The sequence below is a fragment of the Bos indicus genome, chromosome 25 (genome assembly GCF_029378745.1).
Source record: "Bos indicus isolate NIAB-ARS_2022 breed Sahiwal x Tharparkar chromosome 25, NIAB-ARS_B.indTharparkar_mat_pri_1.0, whole genome shotgun sequence".
Classification (NCBI taxonomy): domain Eukaryota; kingdom Metazoa; phylum Chordata; class Mammalia; order Artiodactyla; family Bovidae; genus Bos; species Bos indicus.
Window position 1 is genome coordinate 21241435 of NC_091784.1, and position 13118 is coordinate 21254552.

The 13118-nt window shown below is 43.1% G+C and overlaps 1 protein-coding gene and 1 non-coding gene across 2 annotated transcripts in view; one reads left to right on the forward strand and one right to left on the reverse strand.

The window, feature by feature from the left end:
* OTOA (otoancorin) overlaps positions 1-13118 on the forward strand; it is a 79470-nt gene that overhangs the window by 21631 nt on the left and 44721 nt on the right. Inside the window, exons 9-12 of the mRNA XM_070779794.1 lie at positions 2898-3001; positions 7311-7411; positions 9695-9834; positions 12284-12407. Of these exons, the coding sequence (XP_070635895.1) occupies positions 2898-3001; positions 7311-7411; positions 9695-9834; positions 12284-12407 (469 nt within the window). The remainder of the gene's footprint in view (positions 1-2897; positions 3002-7310; positions 7412-9694; positions 9835-12283; positions 12408-13118) is intronic.
* TRNAD-GUC (transfer RNA aspartic acid (anticodon GUC)) lies at positions 3711-3784 on the reverse strand. The gene has a single exon. It is a non-coding gene; the product is annotated as a tRNA-Asp (tRNA).

Genomic DNA, 13118 nt, shown 5'->3' on the forward strand with positions numbered 1-13118 from the left:
CCATATTTGTATACTGCCTGTATTATTATTTATTTCATGTATTTAAAAAATAGTGATTCATTCTATTCGCTTAAAATATCTATATTAAAAGTAAAAAATGATACATGCTGCTGTATATAAAAGAAATAACCAACAAGGACCTACTGTATAGCACAGAGAACTAGATTCAAATTTGGTAACAATCTATAAGGGGAATGAATCTGAAAAAAATAGATATATATGTATGTATAACTGAATCACTTTGCTGTACACTTGAAACTAAGGTAACATTTTAAATCAACTATACTTGAATAAAATTAAATAAATTTTTAAAAAGTAAATATGGTATAGTTACTGTAAATGGGAAACCAGTATCATTTGTATTTGTTGTTGTTTAATCGCTGTCATGTAAGGAATCATAAAAATAAATACAACAGCAATTTTAAAAGTGTCATTAAATCTTAGCTGGATATGTTGCTCTGAGCTTGGGACCTGTTCTCAGGTAAAAAAGGAGCTGAGTGTGTGTTGAAGACTCCCTAGCGCTAAATTGAGACTTTCTCCTTGAGAGGCAGCAGACTGACCGAACACGGTTGGATCCAGGAGCTCAAATTACACCATCAGCAACGTCTCGGTTTTTTAATCTCTCAGCTCTGCCCTCCTCTGCGTTGGCCTTGCTCCCAGGCAAGCTCTCTCCACAACGGAATGTGGGTAGTTCCAGGCCCCTCCTCAGCGTGCCTGGTCCAGAGGACTTTCCCAGCAGTTCCAAGCAGAGTCCTAGACCTGATTCTCATTGGTCCAGACTAGGTCATGTGCCCATTCTTGAGCCGATGACTGTGGCCAATGGGATCTGGTGAGATGAATGGCTTGCATGTGGCTCACAGTTCCACCCAAACCACATGGATGTGAGAGAAACATCATTTTCCCAAGAAAAACTGAGGTGCTGTTATGACAAGAGAGGGGGTGGATGCTTGACAGTCAAAACCCAGATGTCCAGCACAGAAACAGAAAGCCAGAATAAGAGCCTGGGGAAAGATTTCAGGCCCTATAGAGAGAAAGACAACAGAACAATACAGGTATAACGCTGCATGACAGCAGGTTCTCATCATCACTGGGGAGTCCAGAATATGCCATTTCCTGTTTCCCGATGAGCATCATTTAATCCAACCTCTTCTTTCACAGATGAAGAAACTGAGGCCCAACAAGGGGACGGTATACCTGAAGTGACCCCATAGGGCTTCACTTAATCTGAACTCAAGCCAGTTCTCCTGAACCTCAGTTTTGCCTTCTTCTTACTCTGCCTTTCTGCTTGTGAGGATGATGTCATTAACCCCATTCCCATTTTTCAAATGGGAAAACTGAGGCACAGTGAGATTGAATAACTTGACCTAGATCATGATAGAGCATTGTTACAAATGGGCAAGCTTTCCCTTAAATGATGGTTGTCATTTTTTCAGAATTACTGAATATAGCTATCTCCTGTCCCTTTCACCCCCGCTGCTGTTATGAAAATCAAAACAACAACTGAAAGAGAAAGAGAGAAAGAAGAGGAAGAGGAAGAACCGGAATAAGAGGAGAAAGAGGAAGAAAAACAAGAAGGAGGAGGAGGAGGAAGGGTGAGGAGAAAAAGAAGAAAAGAAAGATACAGAGAGAAGACCCTACGATGGATTGAAAGTTTGCCTCTTCACATGTGAAGTGACTGGGAGAGTGGCAGGGACCAACCTTAAGCTTAGGAAAGGTTGGCGAATTGCTCATTTGGTGAATTGATTTTCAGTGGTGGGTGGAATTGAGCAAAGTCTTCCGAGATGAAGAGACTCAACTGTTTTGCCAGGATGAACCAGAGGGGTGATCAGTGCCAAATGCTGAAAGGTCAACTCAGATTGGACCAAATGGAACTGCTGGCTGCGGTGACAAGGAGGTCATTTGGGATTTGGGCCACAGGGAGTAATGTGGCAGTGGGGAAACCAGATGACCATGACTTAAAAAGTGACCAAGACACTTTATAGCCACAGGATGTCTGAAACTGAAATGTCAGATACTAACAAGTGTTGACAAGGAGGTGGAGAAATCAGAACCTTCAGACACTGTTGGTGAGAAAGTAAAACAGTGTAGCTACTTTGGAAAGCAGTCTGGCAGTTCCTCAAAAGACTAAGTATAAAGTTGTGATTTGACCCAGAAATTCCACTTCTAGGTCTACACCCAAGGAAAATGAAGCATGTTACATAAACACTTGTACATGAATAATTATAGCAGCATTATTCATAATAAGCAAAAGGTGGAAATAGCCCAACTGATGAGCAGATAAAGGAAATTTGGTATATTTGTACAACAGAATACAATTTGACCATCAAACAAAGTACTGATACATGTCCCAACGTGCATGAACCTTGAAAACATCATGCCATGTGAAAGAGGCCAGATACAAGTGTGACATATTGTATGACTGCATTTATCTGAAATATCCAGAAGAGGAAAATCTATAGAGACAGAAAGTAGATTAGTGGTTTCTAAGAGATGGGGTCACTGGAGATTCAGGGGTGATAGATAAGAGTACAGGATTCCTTTCTGAGGCACTAAATGGGTTCTAAAATGGATTGTAGTGATGGTTGTACAAGTCCATGAATATATTGAAAATCACTGAGTTGTGTACTTTAAATGGACAAATTGTATGGTACACAAATTACAGCTTAATGAAACTGTTATTAAAAAAAAATGACCAGGTGGTTGGGAAATGGAGATCAGTCTTTGGCAGATATTTAAATGTGATGGAAAGAGGAAAATGGGAAAACAGCTACAGATAGCAAGGGGAGCGGGAAAGGCTTTTAACCGATGACGGCTTTGTGTGCATTTGCTGTTTGGACCCTGCCTGCAGGCCTGCATCTGTTTGTTCCTTAACTGATACCCGTGTTTGCATCGTTTAGGTCTGCGTTGTTCAAAGATCTCTATGACCAGACCTCGGCCCACGCCCAGAGGGCTGTCTACTGCTGGATGACTGGGGTTCTGAAGACATCCTCCAATGTGACTGGTGAGCCCAGGCCTTGAGGTGGGAGCACTTTTTAGGCGGAGTCCATCCTTAAGCATGGTGGTGCTTCATCTCTATAAATAGGGATTTGATTTCATTGTCGCTTAAGACGTTTACCTCTCTAGGCTTCCAAAAAGAACGTGATGTGGCTTGTGGGAAAACACACATACCCCATCTCATCAGTGCATTTTTCACATGTTGAAGTCTCTGAAGTAACAATCATCTGTATCTTAGAATCAAAGATGTGTCCTAGGTTCTTAGGAAATAATAACAAGTTTACAAGTTCAAAATCTGTGTTAAAAATCTGTATCAAAATGGGACAATATAGTTCTTTTAAAGAAAATCTAGATAGTAAAGCCCAGAAATTCAGCACTAAGCTTCCTGGCAACCAAAGCAGAAATAGGCCAGGATTTATTTGACAGATGTTTATTTTTTTTGTAAATTAATTAATTAATTCTAATTGGAGGCTAATTCCTTTACAATATTGTAGTGGTTTTTGCCATACATTGACATGAATCAGCCATGGGTGTACTAACAGATGTTTATTAAAAACCTACTATTTTCTGGAATAGTCAAATTCATAGAGATGGAAAGTAGAGTGGTGGTTGCCAGGGGTTGGGAGAGGAAGGAATGAAGAGTATGGAGAGTTACTATTTATTTTATTTATTCCATTTTGTTTATTGGCTGTGTCGAGTGGCTTGTGGGATCTTAGTTCCCTGACCAGGGATTGAACCCCAGGCCCACGGCAGTGACAGTGCCGAGTCCTAGCCACTGGACCACCAGGGAATTCCCAGAGTTGCTGTTTAATGGGTACAGAGTTCCAGTTTTGCAAGATGAAAAAGTTCTGGAAATGGATGGTGGTGCTGGTTGCCCAGCAAAGTGAATGTACTTAATGGCACTGAACTGTGTACTTAAAAATGATTCAGATGGTAAATTTTATGTTATGTGTATTTTACTACAATTGAAAAAAAAAAAGAAGACAAGAAGAGCGATGCAGATTAGTAATGCAAACAGTTTCACAGGTAATGTCAACTTGTTGAATCTTTAATGTTAGTAATGTACACAGAATAAACTCAACACCTAAAAAGAGCCCATTGGACTTACCTGGTGGTCCGGTGGTTGGGATTCCACCTTCCAGCGCAGGAGGCACAGGTTCATTTCTTGGTCAGGGAACGAAGATTGCACATGCCATAGGGTGTGGCCAATGGATGCGATAGGGTGTGATTTTTTTAAAAATCACATTTATTAAAAAAAAAAAGCCTACTATGTGTCAGCCACTGGAGATACAGAGGAACAGAAGACAGGTCTTTGCTTTACGGAGCTATAGTTTTATTGTGGGTGAGAAGGTGGAGAAAACTTTTAGGCAAGTAAATAAAAAGAATAGAGGGAGAGAGAGAGAATACTGATACGAGTAACAGCTCTGCAGAAAATAAAATCGGTCAATGCCATGGAGAGGGTTACTGCTTTAGACTAGAACAGGACTTGGCCACGGTTTTCTGTAAAGGGCCAGAGTAAATGTTTTAGGCTTTGTGGGTGTAACAGAAAAGCAGCCTTAGACAGCAAGTAAGTAGGTGTAGCTGTAACCAAAGAAAGCCTTATTTACCGATACTGACGTGTGAATTTCATGTAATTTTCAAGTGTCACAAAATATTCTTCTTTTGATTTTCCCGGACGGGGATGCCTGGTGGGCTGCTGTCTATGGGGTTGCACAGAGTCAGACACTACTGAAGCGACTTAGCACTAGCAGTAGCAGCAGCAACCATTAAAAAATGAAAAAGCCAAGCTAAAGTCTGTGCAAAAAGAGATGCTGGGTGGGTTTGGCCCACAGGCTGTAGTTTCTGACCCCCAGATTAAGGAGTCAGAGAAGAGCTCTTTGCGTATGCGACATTTGGTTTGAAACCAAAATGAGAAATGGAATCAGACGTGTGAGGCTCTGGAGGAAAAGTATTCCAGGCAGGGGAAGCAGCAGATAAAAGGCCCTGAGGTGGAAGTGAGCCTATGTATATGGGGGAGACAGAGAGAGCCAGTGGGTGGAAGTGGAGGGAGTGCCAGCCAGTCCTTTTCCTGGAATTCATCTCTGAGATTTGTGTATAAAAAAGCATTAAACATTTGTGTAAAAAAAAGCATGGGTAAAGAGAAAAAAAAAAAAAAAAGCATTAAACAGTGGAATAATAAATGTCTTCCATGCTCAGCAGAATTCCCTCTGCCTGGTGCATAATTGTGACCTCTGGGAAATCTCACACTATGTAACCTGGGAAATTCACTCAACTCACCCACTAGATTCTTACTGTTTGGTTGGTAGGTCATGTTCAAGTCTTTGTGACCCCATAGTCTGCAGCATGCCAGGCTTCCCTGTCCTTCACTATCGCCTGCAGTTTGCTCAAATTCATGTCCATGGAGTTGCTGACACCATCCAATGACCTTATCCTTATCCTTTGACCCCTTCTCCTCCTGCCCTCAATCTTTCCCAGCATCAGGGTGTCGACTCTTCACATCAGGTGGCCATAGTATTGGAGTTTTAGCTTCGGTATCAGTCCTTCCAATGAATATTCAGGGTTGATTTCCTTTAGGATTGACTGGTTTGATCTCCTTGTTGTCCATGGGACTCTCAAGAGTCTTCTCCAGCACCACAGTTCTAGACTGTAGACTTCCCTTAAGTCCTTGTTGCCAGAATGTAATTAGGGACAGACTCTCCTAAAATCCCTATGTTAATAATAAAATCCCTATGTTAATAATAAAATCCCATTATTAAACTAAAGTGAATTAAAATGAATTCTATTTGGACTTTAAACTTCTTTTTCATGAAGCTCCTTGAGGTAACTGGAAATGCTTTGGGTGTCAAAAATATCCCGAGTTTGGGGATCATTGATCTGCAGAAATATAGTTCATGCTTAATAATGAATTAAAAATGGACATCTCAGCTTAGTTCTTGGTGAATTTAGTGGCTTCCCCCCAGAATTATCTCGCCTTCAGGGCCACCCTTTCTTCTAATAACCAAGTCAGGGTTCAGAGTTCCCATCTAGAGGATGTTTACCCGTGCTCACAGCAACAGCTGTGATTCTTGGGTTGGGGAGGCACCCTCTGGTTCTTGTGATATGGTCCACAGATCAGCTGGCCTCACCATCTCCTCTGGGCATCAGCCGTTGCCCATGGCTTCTTGCAATAGCTTTTGGTGGCTGATTCATGGCACCCTAAAAATGCTCCCTGCTTTTTTCAGTTCCCTCAAATGCTGCCAATGCAATGTTTACTTTGTAAATCTTTTACTGGAGGTGGAGGATTAGGCAATGGCAGCCAATTCTAGTTCACTGAAACTTAAAAAAAATTTTTTTTTTGGCCACACCCCACAGTTGGGAAGATCTCTTGGAGAAGGGAATGGCTACCTACTCCAGTATTCCTGCCTGGAGAATTCCAGGGACAGAGGAGCCTGGTGGGTTACAGTCCATGGGGTCACAAAGAGTCAGACAAGACTAAATGACTTAACACTTTCACTTTTACCTTTTCACAGCCTGTGGGGGCCTTAGTTCCCCAACCAGCGATTGAACCCTTGCCCTTTGTATTGAAAAGTGAATTCTTAACCACTGGACCACCAGAGAAGTCCCAGTTCACTGAAATTTGAATTTGGATCCTGACCATGATTGTTCCTAAAATCCCACTGACATTTTGCTGATGGGGAATTTCAAATGTCTGAACAGAGTGATAAAGTTCTCTGGGAATTCAGAGAAGAGAGAAATTATACTGCTGGCTGAGGAGATGAGAGAGGGCTTCAAGGAAGAGGAAATATTTGAGCTCAGTTTTTAAGGCTGGGTTTGGAAGCAGAAGGGTTAGGGGAAAGGCAGTCTGGCTGTTGGGAAAGTCCCAAGAGAGGAAAGATTTGGAGACCATTAGGGGTGCATTCAAGAAAGGGCAAATGGTTTGGGTTGGCTCATGTACTCAGTAATAATCAATAAGGAAGATAAGATTTGTTACTGGCAGTAATAAAATAATCAAATATATTTCAAATTAGTAACTAAAAATGAAACTATATTTTGTGGTCTTAGTATTACAAAATAATCTGCATGTCTGACTAGTTCCTAAGTGGTGCTGAGGCTGCTGGTCCAAGGAGCCGCACTATGAATAACGAAGTGGTGGACGTCCGTCCCTGCCTATGTATAGTGTAGCATCTCGTAAGCAGAGGGCTCTCAAAAATTGGCTGTTGAATGAATTAATGGATGCAAAAAGAGGTCCTGATATCAAAGATATTTTTGACAATCATTTGCCAGTGCATAGGCTTTTATTTATTTACTTTTTAATCTGTGTTTTGTCTTTTTTGCAGATGATTCTTTTTCATGGGTTAGTGCAGAAAACTTATGGATTTTGGGCAGATACATGGTTCACCTACCCTTTGAAGAAATTATGAGAATTAGTCCCATGGAAGTAAGTTTGAAAAATACATTTACATGTCTCCATCACCAACACATCTGAAGTAAGGTGTGTTCTGGACTTCCTAAGTGCTAGTGGTAAAGAACCTGCCTGCCAATGCAGGAGACCTAAGAGACGTGGGTTCGATCCCTGGGTTGGGAAGATCCCCTGGAGGGGAGGGCGATGCAACCCACTCCAGTATTCTTGCCTGGAGAATCCCATGGACAGAGGATCCTGGAGGGCTACAGTCCATTAAATCACAAAGAGTCGGACACGACTGAATCAACTTAGCATGTGCACAAAGGTGTGTTCTAAACCTCTCATGTTCAGCCAGCCAGTCAAGGTGCCCTGGAAATTGACCACTCACCTTAGCTCAATATAACTTGAGCATCTAAAGAAAACTCCTTGAATAAGGCCTCAAGCAGTCAGTTGCTGGATTGTGTTCTAGTATAGAAGAGCTAAGAAAACAAAAAGAATTGTGGACAACTAAGACAGTTCTGATGTCAACAACATGATCTAAAGAGAAGGCTGGCTATGAACCAAAGGTCATTTAAGGGTATTTTTGAACTCAAGAAATGCCAAGGATTGTAGCTATAGAGTTTACAGCCATTGGAAGCACAAACCCAAGTCAAAAGCAACATGGATCAATTGCTGCTTCTATTTATGGCTACTTCTATTGATAGCTACTTCAGCATGAGCGATGATTGGACTTTAAAGTTTACAGTGAGAAGTGTACATATTCATGGTGCTTAACTCACTGCTCAGGAATTACTCTCCTTTTCCTGATGTTGGTCTGATGATACTAAAATCCCTTGGGAGGCATGATTCTAGAACTCAGCCTCCAAGGAATGCTGCCGACAGGGAGGCTTTCATAAAGAGTGTGGGGCTTGCCACCAGTTTTTACCCTGTGTGCCCTAACTTTATCCTGGCCAGTGAAAGAAGTGTGTGCAGCAAATGACTGGCCTGTTCAAGAACTGACTCACCCAACCATGTCTGGTTATTATGAAACCAGAGGCAGAACTAGGTTCCTCTTTCTTTAAAAAAAATTATTTCCTAATTTGGCTGTGCCAGGTCTTGGTTGCAGTATGGAGGATCCTCAGTTGTGGCACGTGGATCTAGTTCCCTGACCAGGTTTTGAACCTGAGCCCCCTGCATTGGGATCATGGAGTCTTAGCCACTGGACCATGAGGGAAGTCCCTAGGTTCTTCTTTTTACCTGACAGGCTGGGAATATTACAGATGTCTCTCAGTCTCATAACCCTCAGTTATAAAATGGATTAGACCTCCATTTTACTTTTTCAAAGTAGAGTGAATTTCAGAAAGTCGATAGAGGTTAAATTCTCAGGAAGCTGGGCCCCCTAGCAGGGACTTCTTGAGATCCAGGGGCTGTTCTCAACATTTCTTCATCTTCTAAACATGTGGAGAAGGGAGGTGAAGCCACAGGGTACCAACACTCAGAGGGAATTTCTTATGGATGAAGACCACAATCTGTGAGGGAGAGACAGCTTTATGAAATCTTTAAGCGAAGAGTAACAGTGCCTCAAAATATAGGAGACCTCAGTGCGACACTCTGGGACACACAGGCAAAAAGTGAACAATAATAGAAGAACCTGAAGAGTATATTTAATAAACTTGAATGCATTATGTATATATTTACATAATAAATGTGTGTTAAATATTATGTAAACAGGTATTTACACACATATTGTATACATATATCCAACTTTATATCTTACCGAGAGAACACACATTCTTTTTTTAAATCACCTGTGGGTCATTTGCAAACTGATTTATCTATTAAAAAATTCTGATTCCCCAAAGCAAACAATCTGTGGACCACATTCTCTGACCTCAATAAAACAAATCTAGAAATAAATGTGCAAATATTAGCTTGAAAAAAGTTCAACTGCTCATATATTAAAAAAGGAAAACTTTCCTAAATAACAGTTGGATTGTAGAAGAAACTGAAGCAGCAGTTAACAGACCATTAGGAAATCCACGTCACTTACAGTTACCAAAGAGGAAATGGGATGAGGGATCGATCGATTAGGAGTTTGGGATTAGCAGGTCCATGCCTCTATATATAAAAAAGATAAACCACAAGGTCCTACTGTATAGCACAGGGAACTATATTCAATATCTTGTAATAAACTATTACAGAAAAAAAAAAAAGAAATCAATGAAAATGAGGAATGGGCATCTCCAGGTGTCTGGGGGTGGGGCGCAGCACAGGCCACCGGGGCGGGACTTCACAGGGCTCCTGCAGCCCCTCACTGATGTTCCTGGCCTCCTCCACCAGATTGGGCTGTTTATCAGCTATGACAACGCCACCAAGCAGCTGGACACGGTTTATGACGTCACACCTGAACTGGCCCAGGCGTTTCTGGAGAGGATCAGCTCCTCCAACTTTGACATGAGGAATACCTCTACCATCCACAGGCAAGGGGCGTGGGTGCCGGGCCCCCGGAGCTGTTTCCCATCTAAGCATCAGCTTCCTCTGAGCAGCAAAAGAGCCGGGGAGGGGGAGGGAGGTGGCTGATCCATCTCTTTGAATCGTCCCATGTCTCTGTGCATGTGAGGGAGGTGTTTCCCCAAAGAGATCCCTTTAAAGAGGTTATGAAGTGGAGAAGAAAACAAAATGCTTTGAAGGCATCTCCTATGTGCTAACATTTTATACAGCCTTATCTATCAAGTGCTAAGATTCCAGCTCTAAGCACAGAAATGGAACTTTTTACATTCTTGGTATTCCCTCCATTCCAAGTTGTAAATGTGTCATTTATAATTGGTTAGGTCGAGTATTGGAAATAGCTAGCTCACGGGCCTCATATTTGTGAACCGGTTGTATCCTAGACCCTCAGGCAGGGAGCCCTGGAGTGAGGTCAGCTCTAGAATTTAGTGATTGTAACCTGATTCCCAGGAACTGGAACCATTTCCAGCAGGGAAGGGCCAGGAGCTGTGTACCTGGTGACCCCAGAAAGGGTTTGAATGTGGGGGGTAATTGTGCAGTGAGGAGGGGTGGTGGGCACCGTTCACCATCCTTTCTCCATCTCCCAGGGTCTTACTGTCACAGACCTTCCTCTGACAGCATCACATGACCTTACATTTTCCAAAGTCACCTGCAGAGAATATTCTCATTTAAAACTCTTACAACCTCTTCCCCTGTCCTTAGTAATTTTCACTCAATAGCATGGGCCCTATATTTTCTAGTCAGTTTAGTCAGTTGCTCAGTCGTGTCTGACTCTTTGCGACCCCATGGACAGCAGCACGCCAGGCCTCCCGGAGTTTACTCAAACTCACGTCCATCGAGTCGGTGATGCCATCGAACCATCTCATCCTCTGTTGTCCCCTTCTCCTCCCGCCTTCAATCTTACACAAAAAATAGTTTAGTGATTAAGAACATGGGGCCTGGAGCCAGAAGTCCTGGGTTTGATCCTGGCTCTGCCACTTACAAGTTGTGTGATCTGCACCTCCCTGTGTCTCTACTTCCCCATCTGTGAAATGGGAGCTAATAAGCTGCCTATTTCATTAAGACCCTTGTAAGGATTAAGCACATTTGCACACAGAAAGTGCTCAATAAAGATTAGTTATTCTTAATATGGTTATTAATATTTGGTCTTCACTTCCACTGAGTATTTTTTTTCTCCTTAGACACACTTTAAAATCCTTTCCCTGAGCTGGTTGCTTTCCTGGGGACATGTCTGAGAGTGTCAGTGTTTGATCATGGTCAACTAGGTGCTCCAACCATGCTAAGTCAAGTAGATTCCATTCTAATGCTGCTGCTTCTGCTGCTAAGTCACTTCAGTCATGTCCAGCTCTGTGCGACCCCATAGACGGCAGCCCACCAGGCTCCCCCGTCCCTGGGATTCTCCAGGCAAGAACACTGGAGTGGGTTGCCATTTCCTTCTCCAATGCATGAAAGTGAAAAGTGAAAGTGAAGTCGCTCAGTCGTGTCCGACTCTTAGCGACCCCATGGACTGCAGCCCACCAGGCTCCTCTGTCCATGGGATTTTCCAGGCAAGAGTACTGGAGTGGGGTGCCATTGCCTTCTCCGATACTAATGCTAAGAGCATCCATTTCAGAATAAGTGCTTAGCATCTACCAGGAAGTATGCTAATCAGTTGGTATGCATCTTCTCATTTAACTCCCACAGTACTCCTCATTCCTTCATTCATCATATTTATTATGACGTGCTATGATGGGCAAAGGAAACCTCCCCATTAAACGCTTAGAGAGGCAGGGTTATAGTAGAGTGTGTGCTGCAGGGTTATAGTAGAGAGTGGGCTGCACACCGTGTGTAGAGAAGTAACTTGCAGAGAAGTAACTTGCTGGAGGTCAGGTGTCTCACAGAGCTGAGCTTCAAATTCCAGTTGGGGTGAAGTTACGTTCTTAACCAATAGATGCAGCGCTTCCAGCTAGACCAGGGTTCAGATCTCATCTCTGCTCCTACAGTGTTCTGACTCATGTCTTTTTATTTTCTTCTGAAGCCTCATCATCTAGGGGTGTTGGTTGTAAAGCATCCTGGAAATAAACTTCTGCCTCAGAGAATCCCTCGGGGTGGGCAAATCTCTTATCTCTGTGTGGATAAGGAATGCTTTCCTTGTATCCCTTAATGCCCCAGGAGGAGAGACAGCGTAGTTGGATGGATCTAGATTTAAGGCCCGGCACCACTTGCCTTAATCTGTCTGAGTCTCAGTTTACCCTTCTGTGAAATGGGGCTAATGAGAGCACTCACCTTGCAGGGTTGTGATGAGATACAAAGGGCTCAACACGGTTCCTGGTGCTCAGCAGCTGCTACGATTGTGACCTCTTGGTTCTAACTGGAGTGGAGTCTTGGTTGTGGCCCCCCTCCTCTCCGCCCTCCACCAGCATCCCTTATCTTTTCACGCAGGCTGGGGCTGCTGGTTTGTTTCTACGATGACCTGGAGCTGCTGGACGCTGCTGTGGCCCAAGTCCTCCTTCACCAGATGATCAAATGCAGCCACCTGAGGGGCTTCCAGGCTGGTGTTCAGAAGGTGCAGAAGTGCTGTGAGGCCCCGCACCCTTGGCCTCAGTTTCACTAGCCAGAGAAATGGGAGGAACAGTCTTGTCTGCCCTTTGCAAGAAAGTGTGAATCAGATCTAAGTCCAGCCACAGCAGAAACACCGGGATGAGCTTAAAGTAGGGAGAAACAACAAAAAACTGTAGGACAAGCTTGAATAGATCAAAGTTCAATCAGAGTGTCCACCTCAGACTTGAATGTGCGTGAGGTTATTTGGGGATCTTAAATGCAGATTTAAGGTCTGGGTGGGGCCTGAGACTCTGCGTTTCTGACAAGCTTCCAGGCGATGTTGAAGCTGCTTGGCTGGTGACTGTGCTTGGAATAGAGAGGAAATAAAAGAACTCAAATCTGGTTCTACTAGTGTCATGTCCCTTCCCCAGGCTCTGCCCTCAGAGATTCTCAAGTTATTGGTCTGGGGTTTGGCCTGGGTATGGTAGGTCTTCAAAGCTACTCAGATGATTCCGATGTAGCCAGGGGGGTTACTGAATTCCTAGACCAAGATTTTGGGCAAATTGGGACATGGGGACTATCTCATTTCCCTCCTGACTCCATCTCTTTCTCTCCTTTCTTCCCTTGAAGTCTTAATTCTGCCTGGCTCCTCTCACTTCTTCCTTTTTTTAAAAAGATTTTATTTGTTTATGGCCATGCTGGGTCTTTATTGCTGAATGGGCTTTCTCTCTAGTTG